At 42.6% G+C, this 27,728-nt stretch overlaps 2 protein-coding genes across 2 annotated transcripts in view; both read right to left on the bottom strand.

Annotated features, from left to right (window-relative positions):
• Positions 1–667: 667 nt before the first annotated feature.
• Positions 668–3,424, bottom strand: insm1a (insulinoma-associated 1a). Its single transcript, XM_037750071.1, has one exon. It carries the CDS (start codon positions 3,238–3,240, stop codon positions 1,831–1,833), a length of 1,410 nt encoding a protein of 469 aa, XP_037605999.1. The 5' UTR covers positions 3,241–3,424; the 3' UTR covers positions 668–1,830.
• Positions 3,425–9,342: 5,918 nt separating this feature from the next.
• Positions 9,343–27,728, bottom strand: part of cfap61 (cilia and flagella associated protein 61) — a 40,034-nt gene continuing 21,648 nt past the window's right edge. The window contains exons 17-25 of the mRNA XM_037749877.1: positions 24,426–24,518; positions 24,096–24,264; positions 23,551–23,719; positions 21,112–21,404; positions 19,057–19,384; positions 15,101–15,183; positions 14,739–14,950; positions 9,768–9,855; positions 9,343–9,619 (exon numbers count right to left, since the gene is read on the bottom strand). Of these exons, the coding sequence (XP_037605805.1) occupies positions 9,503–9,619; positions 9,768–9,855; positions 14,739–14,950; positions 15,101–15,183; positions 19,057–19,384; positions 21,112–21,404; positions 23,551–23,719; positions 24,096–24,264; positions 24,426–24,518 (1,552 nt within the window). The 3' untranslated portion in view covers positions 9,343–9,502. The remainder of the gene's footprint in view (positions 9,620–9,767; positions 9,856–14,738; positions 14,951–15,100; positions 15,184–19,056; positions 19,385–21,111; positions 21,405–23,550; positions 23,720–24,095; positions 24,265–24,425; positions 24,519–27,728) is intronic.

Consider the following 27,728-nt stretch of genomic DNA (forward strand, 5'->3'; position numbering starts at 1 on the left):
AGTTACATTCCAGCACTTGAATCACATATTGGTTTTTAAAGGCTTATTCTGGTATTTTTAGACTAAGAATCATAAAATATTTGATTGTTTTTAGCCCCAAAAAATACATTAATACAGATCAAATGAAGAAGTTTTATATCACCATGTATGGAGATCTTTTTAAACAGCATTTAAGATGATTAAGGGTTCAAATCCACCTCTGCATATATATTTATATATAAGTTAAAAAACCTCCAAAAGTGTTTTTCAGTTTGGTTTTTATTGTTTTGGGATATTTCGCAAAAAGCATGTCCTATATGTAAATACTATAACTACCAATGTAGTGGTGTAAAAGTAGAATATTCACCCTCTGAACTGTAGTGAAGTATAAATAGAAATACTCAAAGCACACGTACCTCAAATATTTAAGTACAGTACTTGAGTTACATTCCAGCACTTGAATCACATATTGGTTTTTAAAGGTTTATTCTGATATTTATAGACTAAGAATCTTAAATATTTGACAAAAAAATACATTAATAAAGATGAAATTAAGTAATGTTATAGTGAGATCTTTTTAAACAGCATTTAAGTTGACTTAGGGTTTTAATCCAGCTGTTAAACCACATCTGCAAATATATATTTTTGTATGTTAAAAAGCTCCAAAAGACACACAAGACAGAATAAAAACTGTTTCTCAGTTTGGTTTTTATTATTTTTGGACATTTAGCAAAATACTGCAGAAACATCCGAAGCAGTATAAGAGCTAAGGGTTACAAAAAAACAACAGAAACAAAATAAAATCAATGATTGCATTCAGTTATTATTATTATTATTTATCGAGGAGCGGCTGATAAAAGTCATTGATTGCTATAATGAACACGCCGTCCGTCCTCCTCTTCACATCGTCTCCATATAAATTAAAGAATTTGGCTACATCATGAAAACACAGCAACAGACCGCACAATAAGTTACACAAATAATTTAATAAATACATAAATAAATAGAAAAAACACAAAGGAGTTAGATATACTGTATAGTAATAATACAGGAGGCTTTGTAAAAAATAATAATCATATCGTACCCAGCCAGAGATCAATAAATAAAAAGACAATCAGATCAGTTTAAGGCAGTTTTACAGCTCTAATCCAGAAGGCATTAACCGGCTACACTACTTCGACTCTTCTTGTTTTCAGGCGACAGCTACTGATCCACAGATCCACAAGCTATATACGTTAAAGCTAGTCCGAGTGATGAGATAAGGTGAGTTCGGCTCTTCGTCGGCTACAGGTCGTCTCCTCTCTCTTAGGTCTAGAAGCTAATAGCACTTGTGCAGAGATGCTAGAAAAATAAATTAACAGTCTAACGCTTTAAGTGTTTGGAGAGTGACGTCAGAGATGGGGTGGTGGGTAGTGGGGGGGATTATAGGCCAGGGTTCAAACACACACAACCTGCTGAAGTGTCCTCGGGCAAGGCACTGAATCCCTGCCAGCTGCAGGTGAGCGGTGACCTTTGACCTCTACAGAGTTACACTGCAAAAACATCCGTCGATGAGCTTGAATTAACATCCCAGAACGAGACAAACACAGGGACATTCTTCTAGAAGTGTTGAATGAATTCAGAGTTCAGGGTGTTAAAGGTCTTAAAAGAGGAGAACTGATTAAAATTTGGTGATTTTTTTTAACCAAATACCTGAAACAAGAGGAAATAAATCACTCATCTATGTTTCACTTGATTTCAGACTTCAGGAGCCTTCCGGATGTTTTTGCAGTGTAACCTTAAAGTCTCACAATCAGAGCTGGATTCTTGTTCTCCGTGTTTCGGTGTGAAAGCAGCCTTTAAAGTCCCGGATCAGCAGGCGGGGCGCAGCGGCATCTGCAGCAGGATCACCTGCCGGTTCTCAGATGGGTGGCACTTGTTGATGTGTCTGGTGAGTCCCGGCGAGCTGTAGAACACGGCGGGGCAGTACTTACACGGGTAAACCTGCGAGGAGTGCAGCAGGCGGATGTGGCGCTCCTGGCTGCCTCTGTTGGTGAAGTTCTCCCCGCAGACGGGACACAGGTGGCAGCTGGAGGCGCTCAGGTTGAGCGGCGCCGCATTCTGCTCGCAGGCCGCCGCAGGCGGCGCGTCCAAGTCCTCCGCCACTGCCACTACCACCGCCACCGCCGGTTTCGGGGAGCCGTGCTGAGACGCCAGGTGCTTCCTCAGGTACGCTTGGCGCTTAAACTTTTTCCCACAGTGATTACAATCATACAGCCCTTCCTCTGAGCCGGACTCGGACGGTCCGGGACTGGGCGTGTCCCTATCACTAGAATCCTTTGCTTCATCCGGTGCCGTCTTACCGGACGCCGTCTCCAAATGTTGCGCACTGGCAGCGGCTGCGCTCTGCGGCTTCGGTTTGTGCCAGCGCCGGTGCGAGGCGAGGTTCGCCGGGCAGCTGAACACCTTGTCACACTCAGGACACCGGTACTCGACCCGGACGATCCGGGAGCACTTGTGCTGCGCCAGAGAGAACGGGTCCGCGTACGCCTCGCGGCACAGCTGGCACACGAACTCCCCCATCGGGACGTTGTTGTCTCCGCCGGGCTGCTGAGGTCTCGGGTCCACCGGAGGCTCTTTAATCTTGAGCCCCAGAACCGGAGACGTGGTGACATCATCCTCAAAGTGCAGTTTCCGGATCGCTTTGGTTTTCTTGGAGGCTGGTTTGCTTTTGCGCTCGGTGTCGCTGTGCGGCCGCTTGGTCGCCGCGGTGGGGAGCGACGCGCTGGATGTGTCGCTGGACAGTCGCTTGAGCGACGCGGTGTGTGTGGCCCGGGCTTCGCTGCGGCTGCTGGAGCCGGTTTTCAGGTCCACCGGGTTGTAGAGGTGGTCCAGAGCTGGGAGGGCTGCTGAAGTCGGGTAAGACGCAGCGGAGACAGGTGATCCGAGATTGACGCGTCTCTCCAGGTAGGAGCGGTCATGGTCCTGGCTGACCGGGCGGGTCGGGCTGTAGAGAGTCTGGTAAACCACCTCCGGGTTCCCGAACTGCACCGGTCTGCAGACCCGCTCCGGAGCCGTGGCCGCAGCTCCGCAGGTGGGCGTCGGCGTCTGTACGCGCACCGGGACGGAGACGAGCGGCGCGCAGCGCAGCGGCAGCGGCAGCGGTACCGGAGGCGGCGGCGCGTCAGCGGCGGATCGCTCCGGTTCCTCCTTCTCCGAGCGGACCCGGTAGGACACCGGGTTGCTCTTCTTGTTCCGCTTCACCAGGAATCCTCTCGGCATGTTTCGCTGCTGGACGGAGAGCTGAAGGCACTTTGGACGAGAACAGATCCTCGTTCACTTCATCTGATGCTTCTTTCTGTTGTTTCCTCTCCTGCTGCTGCTGCTGGTCCTCTGTTCTCTGTTCTCTGTTCTCTGTTCTCTGTTCTCTGTTCTCCTCCGAGCTGCTTCACTAACAACACAGAAACATAGCTGCTGCTTTTTAAAGCGACATGATGACATTGTTCCCTATTGACTCATCCTCGACCAATCAGGAGCAGCCCAGGGCTTTGGGGAGTGGGTGTGGGAGGATGGAGAGACTGATGGAGGATGGAGGGAGGTGATGGAGGGGTGATGGAGGATGGAGAGGGTGATGGAGGGAGGTGATGGAGGGGTGATGGAGGATGGAGAGGGTGATGGAGGGGAGGATGGAGGATGGGGGGGTTGATGGAGGAGGGATGGAGAGAGGTGATGGAGGGGGTGATGGAGAAGGTGATGAGGATGGAGGGGATGATGGAGGGGGGGATGGAGAAGGTGATGAGGATGGAGGGGATGATGGAGGGGGGGATGGAGAGGGTGATGGAGGGGTGATGGAGGGGGTGCTGGAGGGAGGTGATGGAGGGGGTGATGGAGAAGGTGATGGAGGATGGAGGGGGTGATGGGGGGGGGATGGAGAGGGTGATGGAGGGGTGATGGAGGGGGGTGATGGAGGATGGAGGGAGTGATGGAGGGGGGTGATGGAGGATGGAGGGGGTGATGGAGGGGGTGATGGAGGATGTGATGGAGGGAGGTGATGTAATGGGGGTGATGGAGGATGGAGGGGGTGATGGAGGGGGTGATGGAGGATGTGATGGAGGGAGGTGATGTAGGGGGGTGATGGAGGATGGAGGGGGTGATGGAGGGGGTGATGGAGGATGTGATGGAGGGAGGTGATGTAGGGGGGTGATGGAGGATGGAGGGGTGATGGAGGATGGAGGGGGTGATGGAGGATGGAGGGGTGATGGAGGATGGAGGGGGTGATGGAGGATGGAGGGGGTGATGTAGGGGGGTGATGGAGGATGTGATGGAGGGAGGTGATGTAGGGGGGTGATGGAGGATGGAGGGGTGATGGAGGATGGAGGGGGTGATGGAGGAGGTGATGGAGGGGGTGATGGAGGATGGAGACCTGATCCAGACGAGCTTTTAGTGTTTTGTAAACCAGCAGCAGTATTTAGAAATCAGTTCTCTGAGAGACGGAGCCGGTGGAGATGGAGGAGGATTTGCAGATTGCAAAGCAGATGTACCTGAAGGGTTTATTGTATTTCACCCCCTCCCTTCCTACACACTCTCTCTCCTCCTCCTCCTCCTCCTCCTCGTCTCGACCCGGGCACACGCCAGGAGCCTCCTGCTTTTACGGTCTGATGAGTTTGTATAGAAATCTACACGTGCCTCGGCTTTATGTGTCTCCTTTGGGTGGTGGGGGGGGGCGGGGGGCTCTGATGTGTCCAAAAAGGAGACACATAACGACGTCAAAATGTAGAATTGCGAGCTGGAAATTCAGCAGAACTTTAGGATGGACATTTAAGAAACATTTTAGAAATTAAATAAAAGTGAAATTGAGGTTTAAGACAGATTTTCTTGGTTAAAGAAGCGCAACAGCAGCTCCAAACCTTGAGTTCAGATTTTAAAATTCAAGACATTCAGAGATTTTCCAGGATTAAAGACCCCAAAGAGCAGATCTATCTGAAACGCGCTTTTACGCACTGAAATATGGAGATCAATTCGTCCAACTACATGAAACAAATAACCAAACCAACATGTCAGAGCGCTGCGGCGCTGCAGCATGTGCGCTGGCGTGACAGTTAACTCCGGACATATGAATCCGTCATTTTACGCATACATAATTAATAGCGAGAGGAGGGGTTCCTGCTTTGCATCACAATGGCTGCGCTTGTGCAAGCTGTAGACCCGCCGTGATTGAAAAGGAAATTGCACAGTTGAAAAAAAAGGAGAAGAAGAAGAAGAAGAAGAAGTGGAGGGGGGGCGGGGGGGAGGGGCCCCCAAAAAAGCAATCTGGCCCCCAGATACCGTCGGCGCGTGCTGTGCGTAATCAGTGCGCTCTTTCTGTGTCACCAAATGGGGCAAACGGAGATTATCTGCAGAGTTTAAAGGCAGCAAACTCTAATTCCTGCAGGTCAGATCTGACCCGGGTCAGCCGGAGAGGAGTCTGTCCTCCACCGTGAGGGATGATGGGATGTCACCAGCATGACATGTTTAAAATAAAGGAGCACACAGAAATCTGGATGTTTGGAAAGCAGCAGGTTTCAGTTGATGTCTCATTGTTGAGCTCAAGATCAGCTCACATTTCTGATTGCTGCAAAACAAACACAAAACACAAAATACCACCAATTACCACCAAAATGCTTTTATTATCTCATTTTAATTACCTAAAATTATTATTTTCCTTCATTTTTCATTTGTTTGTGCTTTTAAAATTGATTTCATCTTCAGTAAAAAACAGTTTACTTTATCTTACCAGGTACCTTTATTGTCCATTTTGAGTCCTTAAAGTCAATAATTAGCCAGTTCAACCTGTTTACAATATATGCGCCACATAAAAACGAAATTGTGTTTCTTACATCCACCACTCAGAAATTCAGTGCAAAACAATTGGTGAAAACTATAAAATAATTAACTAATAATTAAGAGCACTAATAAATAAACTAAAAATACGCTTAAAATAGAATACAATAAATAGTTAATTTAAAAATTAAAAATATTATTAAAGGAACAGTCTCTTCTTGATCCTAGTGCAGAAACCTGTGTCTTGTTTTCCAAGATTAATATACAATTTTACATAAATTTCCTGAATCAAGTTGATATCTTAAAATAATCTCAGTGGAGCAGCAACTTCTTGCAACTTTTAGGACTAAAAAACTACTTTAAAATAATAATTTTGCAATGGAGTCATTTAATTTAGTTTGTGATAACTGTTTAGAACAAAATATATAACATGATGAACAATGCTCAATATATGACAGCTGCTTTCTAACCACATATAACGCAGCTTGAACAGATAACATATAGAAAACTAACACCACTTTTACTGCTTACTTACGGACTATATCTTTATTGTTTACCTGCTTATTTATTAGATCTTGTTTTGTGTTTTTCACTTCTGCCTCTTGTTTGTTGTTGTTCGTCCCACTTTGCTGCTGTAATCCTGCTGCGTGCTGTGGGACTAATAAAGGATTATATTATCTTAAATCAGGTCTCATAATGTGACTAATAACTCAAAACTAATGATACCAGTACCCTTTGTAGAAACTCACAGGAGATTAAAAACAACCATTAAATACCATAAAACACTATAAACTGTTTATTTATAACCAAAGACACACACTTATTAGAATAAAAGAACATTATAGCAGCATTATTGAAGATTAGAAAAGCATTAAATGCTGTAAAATGACCATTAACGTCACTATATGTACTTCTGAGTACACTAATGGTAAGTTTCTTAACATATTATAGGAGGGATATTTGTATTTTATATCTTTATATATATATATTACCTTAGATTTATATTGAAAGAGATACTAATCTGGTTATTTATGTGATGTAATTCTAATATTTTAAAGGTGACTGAGTGCTATAGTATGTGACTTTCTGTGTGTGTGTGAACACCAGCAGTGTGTGTGAGTGTGTGTGTGTGTGTGTGTGTGTAAACACCAGCAGTGTGTGTGTGTGAGCCTGCGGGTTGTTCGGAGGTGTTTGGACATATGTTGTTGTGTGTGTGTGTGTGTGTGTGTGTGTGTGTGGTTATTTCCTCGACAGGCTTCAGTTCAGCCTCATTAGCATACAGCTGTAGAGTGAACCCCCCCCCCCCTAGCCTGTGATTGGTCACGCTGCTGCAGAGTCATACTCACAGTTACAGTTGGCTCATGATGGAGGAGGAGACGTCTGTCTGTCTTCTGTCTGTCTTCTGTGGAAACACAAAAACATCATCTCATTTTAAACTTTACTGAGCTTCATATTTAAATCAGAGTGAGTGAAGAGTTTCCACATCAAATCAGGGAGATAAAAACAGACAATTCATTTGATGTTTACACGAGAAAAACGTCCTAGAAAAGTCTCTTAATTTCATCAAATTAAGGACCAAATCAAAATGACTTCACATATCAAGGAATACAAATTTATTGTAACATGAAGTGTTTCCAGCTATCAGGAAAGATGACATCACACAGTCCGAATTTTAGGTTCCAATATTCGTTTGCAATGTTTAATGAACTCAACATTAACATCTTTTCAATTATTGAAAAGTCTATTTTCTTCAAGGAAACATTCAACATCCATGGAAAGTGTGCTTATTTGCTTTGAGAACAAGAGTTTGAGAAGAAGACAGATATCAATCTTAAAGCAACCTGCTGATTTATCATTCTTTAAAGGTCCCATAATATGCTAATTTTCAGGTTCATACTTGTATTTTGTGTTTCTACTAGAACATGTTTACATGCTGTTATGTTCAAAAAAACCTTCTTTTTCCTCATACTTTCTGCCTGAATATGCCTGTATTTACCCTCTGACTGAAACGCTCCGTTTTAGTGCATTTCGACGGAATTGCGACGAAATTGCAACAGAATTGCGTTGCTAGGCAACAGCTTGGGTTCATGTGTACTACCTGTCAGCTGATGACATTCACATCCACACTGCAACCAGGAATAAACTGGCACATTTAGGTTGTTTACGTTTAAATCTGTGTAAAGTGTCTAAATATTGTAGATTTGTGACATCACAAATGGACAGAAATCCTTGACAGCTTGTTTCAAATGCAGAGTTTCTGAATACGGGCTGTGTGTATTTCTCTGTGGATTTAGCGTTTCGATACTTTCACAGTATTTATATAGGACTTAAGCCTGCTTTATAATAAAAAAGACATGAAAATCTCGCTTTTTTATAATATGGGACCTTTAAAGTGCCAATAGACACGTTTCTCAAATTGCGACGCCACGCTACCAGAATGCATTGCACGGCTGCTTACATAGACAATGAATGGGGAGCGTGGAAAGCACGGAGCCTGTGGACACGTACCATTATACTAGTTAGCGGCTAATGTATCCTGCAGCTTTGAACCTGCAGCAGAGATGAGCAGCAGCTACAGACGTCTCACTTCTTTAGAACTCCACACCTCCACATTTATTACATCTCATTCTCAAACTTGTAGTCTTCAGACTTGAGGACATTTATCAGACTTCACACAGCTCCCTCTGGAGACAACTATATGGCTACTCATTAGTAGGACTACTCAACACCTGGAGAAACCTGCTGATGTGTGAAACTGATGGAGTGAAGTTTTTGACCACTAGTGTCACCGTGGAGGAATGCTTTTAGGAGGAATGTTTTTAGGAGCCAGTCCCCGTTTTGTTTGTATTTCCACACAACAACCACGAGGTCACGGCAGCTGGTGGTCGACCTTCTAGAGGCGGGAAGAGGAAGACTGTGAGCTAGTAAACAACACAACACTGAAAACAATCACAACAATAATAATTGGGTTTGCAAAAGTTTTATGAAGGAATGAGATGCATTCAACATGTTTGTTAGACCTCAAGGATACACAGTGGTGAGAAACAGTGAACAAGAACAAGCTACACAGGAACCGCTTCAGTGACAACAGGATTAAAAAGAAACATTTAAATACATGTAACGGGGTTTAAGAGCTTTGAGTAACACCTCATGTTACAGGTCTTCAAATTTCATGGTAATTAGGTGATAATTAGCAAGTAACCTATTACCCCAATATTTACCTCTACTTTATTATAAACATTATTTAACAATGATATATTATTATATATAATTAAATAGCATATAATGGTTCAAATAGGGCCTTCAGGCCTGAGAAGCGGCCGTATGCTGCTCTTCAACGGAGGTGTAAAACTAATAGAAGACACTTCTGATCACCTTTATGTGACTTATTGTAGAAATGTAATCTGGTAGCTGATGTAATGATTCAGGGAGTTTATGAAAACATTTCAAAGAAGTTATTTGCTAATAAATTAAATGTATTATTATATTATTAAATGTATTAAATAAATTTGGAAACAGCAGAATATAATTATTAAATAATATTTATAATAAAGTAATATTAGATAGATTTTGAGGTAAATATTGGGGGGTAATTTGGCAGTAATTCCATAGAAATTTCAAACAGGTTACTCGCTAATTATCACCTCATTACCATGAAATTTGCGGACCTGTGAAATGAAGTGTTACCCAAAGCTTCGTTAACGTGGCGATGTCACGTGTGATGTCACAGCTGACCCGGGTAGGCGAACATGGGCAGCAGGTTTCGGTTGTAGGTCAGATACTTCACAGCGCCGCTCCTCACGCCGTTTCTGAATCGGTCCTGTTGCCTCGACTCGTCGTCCTGCAGAGACACAGAGGTGGACGTTAAACTGTATTACAGTAACTATAGTAATTATTGAGCCGCTGTGTTTTAGCTCCACAGACACACACGTTACGTTTTTATAAGAAAGAAAGAGGTCAGACTTTTGGATAATAATAAAATCACTAACTGTGTTTGAGGAGATCTGCTGAAGCTCCTGCTCAAAGTCGGAGAATCTGTCGTGATAAACGGCCAAACACCATCTCTGCATGAAGAAACTGCAGGAGACACACACACACATTCATTGATACACATTTTCTTTTATTTATACCACCACTGTTTTGTTTCTTATTCTGGTGATGATACTAACACACAACATGTCAATATGTTTTTACGATAAAACAACAGTTCAGTTTTTACCGTCTTATAGAAACAAAAACAACCTGAAACACACTTTGTGACCTCTTAATATAATAAGGCAACGTCTCTACATTTAGTTTACCGCTATCGTTACTAACCTGTTACTAACTAATCGTTACACAGAACCATCTGAGAAGCCGTCACTGGAAAAAAAATACCTGGCAGGTGATTGGATGAACCACCTGTCAATCAAACTCTTGCTGAAGCCATTCGGGAGAAGAGAGAAAACACTGTTTCCATCATGAAAAGCCTTCAGTGTCGTTCTTTGCTTTTCTTTCAATGAAGAAATACTCGTCAGTTGTGATAGAACTGATGCTATTACAGCGTCTACGCCGTGTGTGTCATCACACACCTAAGCCCCGCCCCTAGCTGCAGTAGCTCCTCACTGATTGGACACAAACGCCTCACTTGGAGCCTGAAAAGATGGATTTTTCGAGTGATATGTGATCCCTAGATTCTTGCGTGATCTTGTGACATTGCGTGAATCCAGCTATCGGCGAGGTTAAAGGGACTGTTTGTAACTTTTTACACGTATAAATCTACCGGGTCGGGATCCCATGCACGTTCGCGTGTGGCTACGCTGTTCAGACTCTGCTCCTCTGCTTGCCTTCACTCAGACACTGCGCGCGTTCTCTCTCTCTCTCTCCACCTCTCACGTGCATGCTGCTCACTCCACACTGCAGAAGAGTTAGTTTAGCTCTGAGAATATCTAGTGAATGTTCAGTGGACGTTTGTGCAGAAATAACTGCTGCAGCTCCTCCAGACCAACAGAGGTTTCCCGTGTCTTGTGAAGTGACGAGGCTCCGCAGAGAGAAACGTTATCGTCTCCGACCAAAACTCCGGCATCTCCCCCATTCCCTCCGGCCGCGGTCGGGAGGCCGAGGCAGGAAAAGCCAACACTAGGATCAGCATTGATTCATGGAGAGACCTTGGTCTGGTCAGCTAACATTACTGCCAAGCAGCTGAAATATAGAGTGATATTGTGCTTTTAGCTGACGTGTGTCTCCTCACTGTGTTGAGTGATGCTCCTTCATGTCTATGTAGAGCGAGCACAAGCGCCAGCAACAGTTGTTGTTATTTAAATAAATCATAAATATAAGAGCAACGCAACCCATTCAATCCAACGTGATCGTTTGATGCTTTTAATTGTGGTGTGAAAAAAAAGTATGTTGTTTTTTTGCCGCAAAATATTGGTGTTCTGTGTGAAAGTACTCATGACAAAAACAACAGTTTGAAAAAATATATTGACTTGCAAATGAATGGCACCATAAAAACGTACCTGGTGTGTAACGGCCTTTATCTGCTGACCCTTTGGAGGGGCCCGACCCCTAGGTTGGGAACCACCGGACTAAACTATCTAACTGTATATAAACATTGATTCTTCACTATTAATTATCATGAATAATAAGTCAGTTAATCAAGGCCCATTAGTATTTTACTTTAAGTACATTTAGTTTTGTACTTTTACTGAAGTAGGACTTTGAATGTAGTGTTTTTACATCTTCCAGCCGTCTCTCTGCACACACCAGAAGAAGAAGTATGAGAGAAACTCTCTTTGTAATTTGGGTGAACTGACCCTTTAAATATCAGCAAACCCTTGAAGGAACCAAACACACTAACAGTATTGGCTGAATGCCCCCCCCCTCTCCGCCACACAGTCAATCAATGATTGTAACGGCTCCCGATGCTCCGCCAGCCTCCACAATGACTTTACGAGTCAGCTGAGCGAGCGGCGGCGTGACGAGGAATCGGCCTCTGTGCGGCGGGGAGGCCGCGGCTTTGTCTCTAACCCCCCCCCCCGACCGGCCACAAAGACAGATTGGGGAGCTACATAAACAGATTAGGGGGGGGGGGGGACAATAGACGTCCATATCTGGGGGTCATTTGTGTTGAAACCTCAGAAGCAGGTCACCCGCTGTTTGACAAACACACACACACACACACACACACAGCAAAGTCACAGCAGCAAACACACAGACAGACAGCAAGAGGACAAAAGACACTGAAGGACTGAATCCCTCTCGTCTGTTCAGATGTGTTATGTTGACGCGTGAGGTCAGCAGTCAGCAGATGCATTATGGGAGGTTTCACTACCTGGAAACATTTCCTCTCTCAGACTCACGGCGGCTTCACAAACAGATTCAGATATGAACTGAAAACAGCATCATGTGTTGAGCCAAGTGAATAAATATGAAATATAAACACAACAACAGAGAGGAAACTATCCGTTTGGTGAAGCTGTTTGTTGACAACCAAACATACGGATCCTTCCTGGCGGTCTGTTGTACTACTGTATAAATAGTTTGTTTACCTCCTAAGTTCTTGAAGCTAATAAAAGACTTCAGTAAAAACATGATATTATGTTCACAGTTTGCTCCATCAGTCCTTTTGGTAACAGGTTGTAAACAAACCCCCCGAGGGTAGTGAGACGGATCTGGCTGAGAAAGCGGCGAGCGGTCTGATGTAAACATCATCACAGTTTTCACACTTTCCCGTGTAACGTGGGATTACGACACACTGGGCCAACTTTCTCTTTCATTTATTCCTCCACATAAAGACAATCTTTGGTGAGTTTAAAACCTGTGCTTTATGTTCTTTGTAGCACAGTTGTGGCGGTACTGAGTTCCCCAGACTTTAGTTGTTCAGTCAGAAGACTGAAAAACAGTTCCCATCCACATAATAATATAAAATAAAATGCCTTCTTAATAATAATAATGAACAAAAGCCTCTTCAATAATGAACAAATGCCTCTATAATAACAAACAATTAAGGAAACTGAAATATTGGTTTGTGTTTTTCCTTTTACCCTCCTTTAAAGTTTTCCCAAATAAAATACACTAAAAGAAATGGGTATAAAGGGTTTCATTGAAAATCAACAAATGAATAGAATACAAAAATACAGCCTGCAGGCGTTAGGCTATTGTAAGGCAAGCCAGATCGTTGCACAAATAGTACCTAAACGTCCCAGTGCAGGTAACCCAATTGGTTGGCACTTAACTTGTTTCCCCAACTAGGAGAGTCAACACTCTCAACAAACAAAACACAAAGATCACAGAATCCCAAAAGGGCCCAAAACAGACCAGAGTTTCTGATAAAGCTGATAACACATGTTGCATTGAGTGAAGGAGAGATCAGAATGACACTGGGTGTGCAGTTTCCCTCCTCTTTTAAGCCCTACAGAAAGGGCGTCGTTACACCCTGATTGGCCAAGAGGGGAATGCACCAAGCTGCTCTCAACTATCATTTAAGAGCCAGTCCCCACACCCTGCGCAACAGGTGAACTGAATAACCCTCTAATCACTCAGCAACTCAACCAAAAAAACACCAGGGAAAAGGGAAACAACAGCAAGCACCAGAGAATTGGCAGCTGCCCCACAGTCACCATGTGATATTGAGACTTCGACTACGGCTTAGATCAAACTAACTTGACATAGACTTCTAAATCCCTCTGTTGCACAAAGCTGACTAGTTCTTAACTATCTTAAGGACGGGAGACTAGTTTGTTATGAATTCTGGGTAAATTAAAGGGACGTGTATCCGTGGAGTTTGTGTTGGAGTCTGAGTTGTGGTGGAGGCTGGTTGTTTGTTGGCGTTAGCGGACTTCATTTCTACCCAAACGTTAGCTATGGTTGCACACTGTTGGCCCTGTAAGAGGAGCTGAAATGAAAGGCTGTTGCGAGCGTGCATGGCGTCACATCCGTTGAGTTTTACAGAGAAAAAAAAAGAAAAATATCCCCTATTCTTCACATTAAAAGCAATCTACAGGCTGTTAAGTTACAACCTGTTCACACATTGGCAATAAAAAGGATTAAAACACGTTTATACGTGTAAAAACTTACATACAGTCCCTTTAAGATGTATTTCAACCAGGGCTGTCAATCCATTCAAATAGTTAATCAGAAATTAAATTGCAGATTAGTATTTAATCCTCTTATCAACATGGGAGTGGACAAATATGCTGCTTTATGCAAATGTGTGTATGTATTTACTACGGTGTGTTCGAATGCAACATTTTGTCCGAGACAAAGGCGACGTGAGGCGACGCAACAGTCGGCCTTCATCGCCGCTAGTTCTCTGATGTTGGTTTGGTGTGTCTGGGCCTTAAACGTCCCGTGTGTAGGATTCGGCGGTATCTAGCGGTGTGGTTGCAGATTGCAACCAACTGAGTACCCTCTCCTCCTCCTCCTTTCCAAGACTGCGGTAACGCCGAGTGTTACACAACTTTAGGAGCAACAGGAAGTCAGACGGCGGCTCACGTTACCGCAGTTACACAAGCGTGTCGGAGAACTACGGTGGCCTTCAGGTAACGCAAAAACATGGAAGTCTCTCTCTAGAGCCAGAGTTTGGTTTGTTCGTTCTGGGCTACTGTAGAAACATGGAGGAGCAACATGAAGAGGACTCCGTGAAGAGGACCCGCTCCCTATGGAGATATAAACGGCTCATTCTAAGCTAACGAAAACACAATGATTCTTAGTTTTAGCTGATTATACACTAAACACAGTTATTAATATCATATTACATTTCTGCCAATAGATCATTTCTGCCAAACAGAAGAGTGTTATAATAACTGATTAAATTAAGACCCAGAATTTACCAGGTGGGTTTTTGTTGAGAAAATGAAAGCACAGGCTGGATACTTTATATTCTAGAAATCCTGAAACATGAGTGTAGAGCTTCTTCCCTCAGAGTGTGTGTGGACATGTCTGAACAGATAGTAACGGTCCCTGTGTCTCTCTCTCACTTGTACAGGTCGTGGATCAGGCCCTGGTGGTACAGGGTGGACAGCTGGCCCAGCAGCTGCTGGTGTTTCCCGTACAGATTCAGGTAATTGGAGACGGGGAGGGGCTTCAGGGACAGACAGGTGAGCGTCTCCACCAGCTCGTAGCAGTCCACATGTAGACAGAAGTAGTTCCCCTTCTCCGCCCGTCCCGTCACGATGCCGCTGTCCTGGAGCTGTACGTGTTTGAACAGAAGTGAGCAGAAGAAGGGGTGCCTGGTTTCAGAGTAACATGTCAGTGTCTAAGCCTTATTAAAGATGGATTCAAGTGTTTTTGTCTACAAATAAGAAAAAACAACGATTCATTAGTGTGTTAATGTCCTTACCTGTTTAACATGAGGACCTGTCAGGTTGGTGGCAGACGGTTTGGTAATGTGCAGGTAGTTAAATCCTAAAGGCAGCTTCCCACCTGAGGAGAGAGGAACACCACATGATGAAGGTTAATGATGCGTTCACACTACGAGCGACACAGCAACAGGCTACGAGTCATCTTCAATGGAAGCTGGTGACATGAAGCAAACATAACCCCTGACCCCTGCTGAAGTAGGGCCAAAGGTTATGCCCTTTTGGAAAGATTTCAAAATGTAGTGCTCCCTGGACTTCTACTAGAACACACTGTCAGCCATCACACCACATTTAAAGTTCCTAAGCTAAATAGTTTCCGAGTTCTGCTCCGGAAACGAAAGTGTGACACGCGAACGGACGGACGGACACGCGGAGCGCCATAGACCCTCGACTATGTTTATTAAAAATGTATTCAGCGCTCCAATGACCAATCACATGTTTTTGTTTCACCCTGTTCCGTTCCATCAAAGAATATGCCGTTAGCCAGTTCATGTATAATAATTTATATAATAATTCAGCTGTCATTAATACTGCATTTATACTGTACATTACAAAATATATTGTTATTCATTTATATATATTTATACCATTCTGTCATTTATAATTTAACACACTTAATAGATCCCACTTCTCAGCATTTGTATTTACTTATTTGCACTGTGGTTATTTGTCATTAATTGCACATTTTAATGGAAATATTTGTATATATTTCTTATATTCTTATATCTTCTTATTTAATTTTAGAACTTACTTATATTTCTTTGTATATATTGTGTTTATATTGTAGCATTATGTACATAATTTACATGTTACATACTCCTTTATTTCTATTTACATTTCTTTATGTTTATATAAGAGCAACTGTAACACCCCCCCGGGGATCAATTCAATACTTCTGATTCTGATTCCCAGCGCTATTTAACGACACAATACGTCAACGAACGCTTCAGATACACTTCAACGGTGACTCAACGACAATGACGTTTTGTTGTCTCGTAGTGTGAACACAGAATAAGGTGTGCGCTTCATATAATTCATGTGATGTTGGGGTCAGTTTTATATAATTTGCTCCAAAATGACCTAAAAATCAAAACGCTGGTATCATTAAGCATGTTTAAATCTAAGATGAAGGCTTTAGAAGCAGACTCTATGGCATGCCAATGTTTTTAGCCCCCTTGTTGTACAGCTGACTCCCAGAAAAGTTCCTTTTTGTCCTCCATTTGTCCTTAGATAGTTCTCTTTTAATGCAAGTTTTAGTGCTTTTAGTGTTTGTGAATTGTGTTTTATCTCTATTTGTGTCTCTGTGTAACTTTGTGTTCTTGCTGCTGACCGTCTCGGCCAGATCTCCCTTGGAAAAGAGGTTCTTAATCTCAGTGGGACTAACCTGGTTAAATAAAGGTTAAATAAAATAAAAAATAAAAATAAGTGGAATATCTTTGTATTTGAACTGTAAGTCGGACGAAACAAGAATTTGAATTAGTAGTTGCAGTTCTACATGACAATAATAAAAGGGAAGCACACTGCCACTGAAAATCAGAGTGAAAAAGAGCAATCATGGTGTCAGTGTTAAGAGAAGGTGCTTTTATCAGAAGGAATTATTCAGTACAACAGCAGCTCCGTCATAACATGCGTTTCACTGCTAACATCCACCCACGGAGGAACACAGAGCCGAGGCAACGACCTCAGACAGCGGGCGATGATACGACATCTCTGCTCTGAAATCCCTCTGAAAAGTTCATGTGTGTTTCATCTGTGAGAGAAGGGTGAAGCAGAGTGGCTGTTGTGTTTATGTAACCTGCGGAGTGGCCTTGGTTACTCCGTGAATACGCGGCAGCACAATGCGCCATTGTTACGCCCCGCTACGGTTTGAGTGTCCGCCACAATAACATCGGCGGTGGGTGGGTGGGTGAAAGATTGGAAAATGTTCCACAAAAGCATAATGAAAAAATATTGGCAGTGTGAATTCTGTCAGATAAAAGCAGACAAAAACACGGTGAGACGGGAGGAAGGACGCGGAGCAGAGGATCGAGGTAAACCGACAGACCCTGAAGATATACTGTATGGAAACCAGACAGCTGCTCATCAATGTGAAGGAATTTAGTGTTTATGATAAACCTACTAAATATCTAAAAACGATTATTAACGTGCCTGTTGAAAGTTTAATAAAACAGCAGGAAAGCTGATACAATAATGAAGTGGGACGAGTGTTTTTAGGGTGTCCAGAAAAACTCCATTCGTCAGCTTAGAATGAGTTATTCATATCTACATAGGGAGATATGAATGTTGCTCCGCCGTGTTAACGGACAAATCAAACAGAGAGAGTTTTTACGTTTCTTTTGTAAAACTCAAAAATACTGTTAAAAACACTTCTGATAAAGCATCAATCTCACATTGATGATGCTTGTGGGGGGAAACTACAACTGCTCTTCTCACCAAACCTCAAGTACTTGGTGGGTGTTTTTCTGCCATTTTGAACTTGGTGGACTTGTACAAAGGTGAGATTTCTGCTTTATCAGAAGTATTTTCAAACAGTATTTTTTGGTTTCACATGAAGGAAGGATTTCGGGGATGAAGACATTTTTCGGACATTTTTTCAACTATTTTTCCAGACATATTTTAACTTTTTACTTTTTTCTGAGTTTTTTTTTTTTTTTTTACTTTTTTCAGACATTTTTCAGACATTTTATTTTTTACTTTTTCAGACATTTTTCACTCTTTTTTTTCAGGTTTTTTTTTCAGACATTTTCCGGACATTTTTAAGACTTTTTTGGACATTTTTCATAGATTTTATTCCCCAGACACTTTTTTAAAAACTTTTTTTCTGACATTTTTTGAAAAATTCTTTTTTTTACTTTTTTCAGACAATTTCTTTTTTCTTTACTTTTTTCAGAGATTTTTCAGAGATTTTTTTTTTTACTTTTTTCAGACAATTCTTCTTTTTTTTTTACTTTCTTCAGACAATTCTTCAGACATTTTTTTGTTTTACTTTATTCAGACAATTATTTTTTTTACTTTTTTTCAGACATTTTTCAGAAAAAAAAAAATTTGTACTTTTTTCAGACAATTTTTTTTTTTTTTTACTTTTTTCAGACATTTTATTTTTTACTTTTTTTGGAAATTTTTCAGACTTTTTTTTCTTTACTTTTTTCAGACATTTTTTAGACATTTTATTTTTTTTACTTTTTTTGGACATTTTTCAGACTTTTCTTTATTGTATACTTTTTTCAGACATTTTTCAGACTTTTTTTTTTTTACTTTTTTTGGACATTTTTCAGACTTTTTTTTTTTTACTTTTTGAGACATTTTCAGGCATTTCTTTCAGGTTTTTTTTCCGGATTTTTTCCAGACTTTTTTGGACATTTTTCAGACTTTTTTTGGTCATTTTTTCAGGCATTTTCCAGACTTTTTCCTGAAATCTTTTCAGACACATTTTTCTGATTTTACTTTTTTTTTCGGACATTTCTTTTAAATGTCTTTCCCCAGACACCTTGTTTTTTTTTAACTTTTTTCCGGACATTTAAAAAAAAAAAAATGTTTTACTTCTATCAGACATTTTTTTTTAAAACTTTTTTCAAATAATTTGTTTTTTAACTTTTTTCAGACATTTTTTTTTTTTTGAACTTTTTTCAGACAATTTTTTTTTTAACTTTTATTTTGAACATTTTTTTTTTCTTTACTTTTTTCAGACATTTTTTTTTTTTTTTTACTTTTTTTGGACATTTTTCAGACATTTTTTTTTTTTTTTACATTTTGAGACATTCTTCAGGCATTTTATTTTTTACTTTTTTTTTGACGTTTTTCAGACTTTTTTTTCATTTACTTTTTTCAGACAATTTATTTTTTTTACTTTTTTCAGACAATGTTTTTTTGAATTTTTTTTTTTTTACATTTTTCAGAAAAAAAAATTTTTCTCCAGATTTCAGACTTGAAATCTGACCTTGAATCTTGGCCTGTTTGTACAGTGGTACGAGGAGATCCACTTCAGGTGAAGGCTCCACCGCAGGCTCCAGAGTCGGGTCGAAGAGGGGCAGCAACTTGGCCGCCAGGTCCCGGCCCACTTCCTTGGAGTTGAAGTTGGCGTGCGACCACTCGTCTGCGTAGTAGAAGCGGGAGAATTTGGTGAGAGGTCCGGCACCAGAAATGGCCGAATCGCTGGTGTGGAAAGTGGCGTTTATGACGAGTCTGCCGTCGAAGACCAGGAAGGAGTTGTTGATGCCCTTGAAGGCGTCTTGGTCGACTCCTTTATTGGAGAGGTTGATGAACACCTGAGAGGAGCAAATGAAGGAATCAGTGTTTTATGTGATTTTCTTGTGATGACAGTTAATTGTTGACCTTCTTGAGATTGTTTTGTCGACTGGATCGCTGCTGTTTTCTTTGAAAAGCCAGAAGAAAGATGAAACCTTGAAGACAGATATTATGCTCTTTGAGCAACTTGAAACTGTGATTAGATTAAAGTTGTAAATTATTAAAAGTACCCTGTAGAGTTTTCCTGTAAAACAATAGTTCAGTGTTTCTCACAAAAACACTGTGTATCCTTGAGGCCTAACAAATGTGTTGAATATATTTCCTTCTTCAAAACACAATGCTACGCCACATTGTTAAATGTTTTGGAAGCTGAATGGTTTAACAGCACATACGGTACTTGTAGAATATAAAGACAACAAGGTCTGCGGGGCGCCTCTGTTTTAGCCTAAAATGACAGTAGAATCCTCGACTGTCTGAGACAATGAAAATGGGAAACACACCAACATCATTTTGTGCTTGACAAACACAGTCTGCTTCCAGGAGGGAAATTAACATCCAACCAGCAGCCACAAGCCGGTGAATTCAGCCGGTCGGAGCTTTTCAGCTCCACCAGACACGCTGGCCACCGACCCACCATTGTTTGGCGAACATTTCCTTTTGTTAAAACTAATAACTGACCTGATATTATGGCTGGGATGATTCACCTATCTCCTGATTCGATACTGTCACCATACTTGGGTGCCGATTCAATGCAATTTTTAAGTACTGCGATTCGATATTGCGATTTTTGTTAACTTTCTTACCACTAGACCACCAAGGGAACAAGTTGAATCAGACACTTCTAGGGACTTTTACTTCGGAAAATCTCTAAATGAATCCAGTAAAAATGTTAGATTTTCAGCATGTATGTAGTCAGAGATGTCCTGAAGTCAACTATATCAGTCTTTGTCAGGAATTATTTATTATCCAGCAACACAAAAATCAAAGAATAAAGACATTTCCCTCACACATTAGTGGTATTTTCTTTTTAATTTATAAGGGACATGTAATGTTTTATACTTCTGGTGAATATAATCCATCAATCTGATTTCCATAGATGTATTTAGTATCTACAGTTCCCTTTGTTAACACCTTATTTTGAAAAGCGGACGTAGTCCCACGTGTCTACTTCCTCTAACTTCTCCAAGGTGGTCTCTAGCTCTCCCGTCAGCTCCGTTCTCTTTATCCATCCATGGTCAGCTCCATCGGGGCCGTTTCAATGCAGAGAACACAAATGTCAGTATATGGGTGCTCTACAGTCGTAGCGTCGGCCCGTTTGACCACGTTACCGCCATACGATAGCGTTTCCTGTCCGTGACAGAGTTAGCATGCAGCTTTAGCCGTGATGTCTAGCTCTGCTTTTCCTGTCAATGTGTGAAACCCAAAGTGTTTCCATCCTTTACTGGATGTGTAGTGTTTACCACGCTGGATTTAACATGGGAGGGTGCAGGTCGTATCCACGACGACCCTCCAACGTTTTAGACTTTTTGAGGTTTGTTTTGGTTGACGGATACGGAACGGATATGACGTCACGTTACTCAGACTACAACAATAAAAGCGGTAACTTCCTTCTACCTCCACATAGACTCAGATGAAGCAGATATATTGATTCTGGCCTTAAAAAATCTATTTCAAAACACATCCATAGATGAATAATTTTTTTTCCGGACCCCTACTGGATAAGCAGTGAAATCATAAATGGACTTACTCCACACTGCAGATGGAGGAGCTCTGCGTCGGTGATGAAGGACACCGATTTGAGAGGATCGGGGTGTTCTCCGTGGTTCATCTGAGCCAGCAGGCAGTTATGGTGAACCTGGACCTTGGCCTTCTCCACGGCCGTCGTCACGGCCTTCTCCACGACAGGGTCGCTGAAGCAGGAGACGCCGGGCTCGGGAGGCGGGAGGACTAGATGGATACGACATCCCCGGACGCCGAGGCTGAGCAAAGTCTCCAAGGTGGTGAAGACGTCGATGCTGTTTCCGTAGACGACGGCGTTATCTGGAGAGACACGAGGAACAAACAATTAGCAGCATGTTTTCAGAGTGTCTTCTATGTTTTTTCCAATATGACAGTTTAGTCAGAGACACTATCGTTAAGGAAAAGGCCATCCGAGAGTTCATTCTAGGGGGGTAACGATTCATCTACTACATCAATGTATCGATTTATATTCCTACGATCCAACTACATCGATAGGTACTCGGCAAGTTGTCCTTCACAGGGGACGTATAGCGAACTAAAATTGATTTGCAAGGTATATAATTGATAGTATCCATACTAAGAATTTGCACCTTGTATTTAAGCACGATGCACCATGTATTTTTTAGCACTTTTAATAGTAAAGAAATGTTAAACGTTACTCCGATTCACTCTCCCCGTGTATAACGTCATCGACATGCGCCAGCAGCAGCAATCTCAGAAAGACGACAACAAAACGAAGCAGGCTGATGGCGAGGAAGAGCCAGACGAGCGAGAGATTTTCAAGCCGCGTTTGAGGTCCATCGTGTGGAAACATTTTGGCTTTTGCAAAAAAGGGAGATGTCCTCGATAAATCGCTCGATGTTTGCAGAATATGCAAAGGCCAGATAAAATACAACGGCAACACGAGCACTCTTTCCACGCACCTACTGAGACGCCATGTATTTTTTGTTAAATATTATTGCTCTACCTTTTGTTTTGAACATGAGTACAGAAGCAGCAGGTTAAATGTTGTATCGTATCGTATCGTATCGTATCGTATCGTATTCTATCGTATTCTATCGTATCGTATCGTATCGTACCGTACCGTACCGTACCGTAACGTATCCTATCGTATTGCATCGCATCGCATCGCATCGCATCGCATCGTATTGTATCGTATCGTATCGCTCTAGATGAGCCAAATATCGTCCTGGAATCGTATCGGAACCATGGAAAGTGATACGTATCGTGTCGTTGTAAAAACGTATCGTTACACCTCTAGTTATTTCAGGTATTTTCCAAATCATTCATCCCTACTGTCACTAAAAAGTCTCCTAGGTTCCAGACAATAACTTCAACTGACAGAGGATCAGCTGTTATTTCTGTTCACAAGTAACAGATGTGAAACATCATGACTAAAATAATATAGAAGTATAATATAGAGGAATACTACCCACTACAGTAATAGCACTTTTGATTTTTTGCTTGTGGTTACTTCTGGTTGTTGGCACAATACATGTTTATCTCACTAAATTATAATATTCCAGATACAAAAGAAGCTCTTCACTTTAGGGGAACTGAAAGGTGACCATGAAGCATTCATTTCTATTTCTCCAAAAAGGAAAATAACTTTTATTTGTAAAAGAGTATTATTTACATTGTTGTGATGTATTGGTACTTTTAGTAGTAACAGAGGAGAGCAGAGTAACTGATGAACGCAGCTGTTCAGAGTCTCTGTCCGTGGTGCTGAACCACAGGAACCATCAAGGCCGGCACAACACAAAGCTTCTCATCAATAAATCTATATCCTTCTACCACTACAACTACCCAAGGAAACATGCTCTTTATGTCTACAAAAAAAAACAGGAATGAATTCCCCAAAATGTCTCAGCACACGGCTGTGTTAAGGAAACTTCTGAGCCTTAACAAAGAAGTGTGCCGACATAAAATAACACGTAATCAGGGTCCTGAGGTAGACTGGTGTTTTAGGATTTGTTGTCAATAAGAAAAATATCCTTTAAAGCTACATCTACTTTAGTCTAAAACATACATTCACTCTCTGTTATTATCATTAAAATATGGAAATAAACATGGTATCTGCTGGAGTCCGCCGTGGTAATTTGCATTTATTAATGGTTTTCCTTGATGACTGGGATCAACTAATTAGTAGGTATAAAAGCCTCACTCTAGATCGCTGCACAATTCCTTCAGAGAGCAGATTAATTTTGCTTAATGACACTGTGTATTTTCTGCTGCTCTGAACAGCCTGGCTCTCAGAGAGTGATATGATAATGGAAAATGGATGGAAGAGGCCGACCTGATTCACAGAGATGAAAGATTTCTCTGCAGCTAATTAGCTGCTAATTATACCGGGGCACTTCAGCGCTGACTGGCTGAGTAATGACATACTACTACAGATTCATTTTAGGCTCTGTGTGTGTGTGTGTGTGTGTGTGTTTTCACTCACCCTCCAGCTCCACAAAGTTGGCACACAGCCAGCGGCGAGCAGCCGTGCAGTCGTCGAGGTCGTTGAGGGTGAAGAGGTTGGAGGGGACGGGTCCGGTGTATCTGGACCGGGCCTGCAGCTGGCTGATTGTGCCGTGCTGGTTCAGATCCACACCAGTAGGACACGGCACCTACACCGTCACATGACACACAGAAGAATTACATCAAATGATTCATCAGATTCATAATGTACATTTCAGACACCCAAAGAGGCTTACAACGTGTTTAACCTCTGAAGCCCTATAGGGTGCTGGAAGGTTCTCCTAGACAGACAAACCCAAAATAAATGAAGAATAGCTCCACAACTAGCAGGTCTATCTGCATGATCTTGGTCTCTATGGATAGGTAAGACCTCAGAGAATTCATCCCCAGTGTCAGTAACATTGTGACTGTTACTATGCCTGGGTTCACGGTTCACTGGTTCACGATTACATGCGTGAAAGTCTCTGCTCTGAGTTAACACGTTATTATCAGACAGCACTAATGTAAATGTAGTCACTGTCTCACCTGGTACTGCAGGCCCGTACAGAGGACGAGGTGATCGTAGGGCACCTTCCCACCACCGGACACGAGGACGTGTTTGGACTTCCTCTTGATGCCCACCATCTTCCCAGTCACCATATGGATGCATGAATGCAGAGGGAGCTGGGCCAAGTCTCTGCTGCTGTACGCATGGCTGCAGAACGTGAAGAAACCTCTTAATGTAGTGGTGAATGAATTTAATTAAACATAAAATAAAGCTTTAATGTGCTTTGGAATGTTGAGATAATAAGTTATTCCATGTTAGATGTCACAACACGAGTTTCCATTTTCATGTCTGTTGTTACATTCGCTCACCTTGTGGACAGAAAGCCGGCGTCCTCGTGGTCGTAGTCGCTGGGGAAACCGTGGGTTGAGACGAGGGTCAGGTTGTTGAACCTCAGGTGAGGGCTACGAGAGAACAAACAGTGAAAAGCATGAGTGCTTTTTCCACAGAACACAGTGAATACATACAGGAATGCTCTCTCTGGGGAAGGACGGCGTTAATGTCAGAAACAACTATCTGCTTCATCCAGCGATGTGCAAGCCAGGCTGATGTCAGCCATGTCAGGAGGAAAATTAAGAATATGAAATATAACTTTGCTTTATGCACCAGAAGGTCTGAACACAGAGACACGTCTGCGAAGATGTTTGGTCCTTGCATTCTTTAAATATTAGCTGCTGCTGCTAACACTATTGATGCTGAAAATAAAGGAGCTCAGGTGAATAACTGAGGAGGTAAAGATCAAGGATTGGATCGTAAGAAGATATCTCAACAGAATGTATTTCCTTTGGATCAAAACCTTAAAGGATTAGTTATTAGTTATTACCCTTGACAGTCAGCTATTTGTCAGCACATCAGTGTTTGTTGTCTGGGATGATTCTACAGCCTCTTTCACACACAGTTCCTCGTAAATTACCGGTGAGTTTCACTGTTCACACATGCACTACATTCAGGAACATTTCTGTCTTGCGGAAAAATCTCCGATGTTGAATCAACGGTTCTCTGGTGGAAGTTGTCCAGCCTGCCGATGCATTTGTGGTTCCTGAGCATCCTGAACAATCCTGAACTGCCCTCCTCCCTCCTGTGAGTTTACTGTCCACAGCTATCCAACATCTCTTGTGATGCAAATGACTTCTTTTGTGGTGCCTACAGGACATTACAGAGCAGATAAGAGCAGCTCCAGCTCCTTCGTGTTCGGCCTTATCACACCGACGCCTCTGACCACCTCCTGCTCTGCTCTTATCTCAGACAGCTTCCTGCTAAATTAACGCCCGGCGGCTCAGATCTACAACACCAGACACCACAACGCTGCTAAACTGACTGGATATCGGCTGGATGGCTGTAGTGTTACATTACTCACCAGTAGTACGACTGTGGATCTACACTGGGAGTGAGATGGTAGATATGTGTCAAACAGCAGTGAGTTGGTAAACTTAACATCTCTGGTTGTATTAGGCGCCGTTCACATGTTGCGTCTAAATACACAAGGAAAACGCCAGTCGTGCCGCTTTCATCCTTTTATCCAAGGTGCCTCGGAGGTTGCGCTCCTGTTGCACCTGCCGTTACTAAGCAACCAAAACCTGTGCGCTGATGATGATGAAGTTGTGGTAATTTAGCAGGAAGCCTCACTGACTAAACTAAACTCAGTAAAAACAAAGATTAATGGATTTCCAGCACCCTTCAGTAGCTTTACTTTGAACTGGATGTTACCCTTAAAAATAGGCACTTGGGAATGCATTCACACCCGATCACGCTTTGCGGCGATTCGCTGCAGGGTTGTGCGGAGGTCTGGGCGAGTCACTTTAATGGTCCATTAACTGCAACGATTAACGTCTTTTGTTGTACAGCGGTGTATCGTCAGTTAACTGATTGACCACTTCAGCACGACTTCGGGTTTCCGCCGCAGGCCACTGTGTTTCTTTGCAGCGCCCCCTGTGGCCGCTGCAGCCCGAACGCACTACCCCCCTTCAATGAATGGGAAAACTTTGATCTGGTGTGAATGCAGCCTTCCGTATGACTACATTGACAACAATGGATTTGAAGGCACAAAAAAACACGCCATTGAAAACAGCCCCTTTAATGCGAGATTACACGATTCCACATCAGCTCATGTCCGTTCGACCGTCCTTATCGAAAGTAGAACCGAGCCTTTAGACCACCTTGGACAATTTTGCAAATCAATGACTTCTTCATGGTAATATTAGATTTACAGGATCTTTTGCATCAACAGAGAAACACAGCGAAACTCTTTGTTCAGTCTATAAAATGCCAGAAAATAGTTAAAAATGTCCTCAAAGAGCCTAAGCTGATGTCCTCAAACTACTTGTTTTGTCCGACTAACAGTCTAAAATCCAAAGATATTAGATTTACAGTGACATAGAAACAGAGAAAAGCAGCAAATGCTCATATTTGAGAAGCTATTTTTTGGGGTTATTTTGCTTGATAAATAACTTAAATGATTAAAAGGTTTATATTAAGTTCTATTCCTTCCCGGTAGAGAGCAGTAAAATGGGTTCACAGATGGATCAAGTAAAGAATCCTTGACTATCATTTCAAAGCTTTGTGTCATCAGTGGTTTGACCTTCGATCTGGACGTGAACATGCAAATAATAATAATAATAATCAGCCGTCAGACAATGAGAGCAGTCAAACTTTCCTTGTTAATCTGTGCCAGAAGGTGGATTTATGGCGCAGCAGTGAGGCATTAAGGCCCATTATTGGTGTCTGGACGGGAGAGAATCAGAGCTGGATTTGCTCCGTTATCAGGCGCTGACAGACGGCCGCGGTAACCCTGCAGCCTGACCGCGGCGAGCAGAGGGCCGAGCCGCCGCAGAGCTCTTTATCTGTCTGACCCCGTCCCAGCCTGTAATGAAGTTGGGGGGGGGGGGCGGTGCTGCTGGGCTGCATTCAATGAGCACATGGAAAGCTGGGGGGGATGAGGGGGGACGGAGGTTTAGGCAGGGCTGATAAGGGGGGCCCCAGCAGGCCGAAACTGACCCATCATTCACCCTCTCAATGCGTCGCCGCCTCACCATTAGCTGAGCGGACACTAACTGCCTCATTAGTCAACTCATTAGTGACAGCAAACACAGATCGCTGCAGCAGATCCCTGACAGGGGGAACAGTGGAGTGGCTAATTAAAGGGGGCCAGCGCCGGCCCCGCTGAATGCCAGGCCACAGACAGCTGCGAGCGCCCGCCCCACCGTCACCGGCGTGCCAGCCTCGCCAGCTCTGAGAGCTGCGAGATCTCGCTCGCACAAAACAACGAGCGCGGTTGCCTGGCAGCTATCGCCCGGTTCTGAATCAGCAGCCCCGCGCGTCTTATTATCTGCCGGAGCAGTTAATCTCACAAAGCGAGGACGGAGGCAAACATGTGAGACGTCCGACCCGGAGTCAAGTGACATTTCCAGAGATTGGATTCCTGGAATAAAAGACGATAAAGAAATGAAAGAGAAGCTTCGGTGGGGGGGGGGGGGTGGGTGGTGGCTCTCCTCTGGTTCAGGGTTTCTCTACAGACACATCAGAACCTGTGATAAACATGATGTGAATACTTTATTATTAAATGACCTCCTGCATTTACTACTCGTCTGTTTACTGGAACGTAGAGATGACAGTGT

This window comes from Sebastes umbrosus, chromosome 18, assembly GCF_015220745.1.
Source record: "Sebastes umbrosus isolate fSebUmb1 chromosome 18, fSebUmb1.pri, whole genome shotgun sequence".
In the NCBI taxonomy this organism is placed as follows: Eukaryota; Metazoa; Chordata; class Actinopteri; order Perciformes; family Sebastidae; genus Sebastes; species Sebastes umbrosus.

Excerpts from the sequence above, each read along its gene's own strand:
- insm1a (XM_037750071.1), bottom strand. The coding sequence starts at position 3,240 with ATGCCGAGAGGATTCCTGGTGAAGCGGAACAAGAAGAGCAACCCGGTG.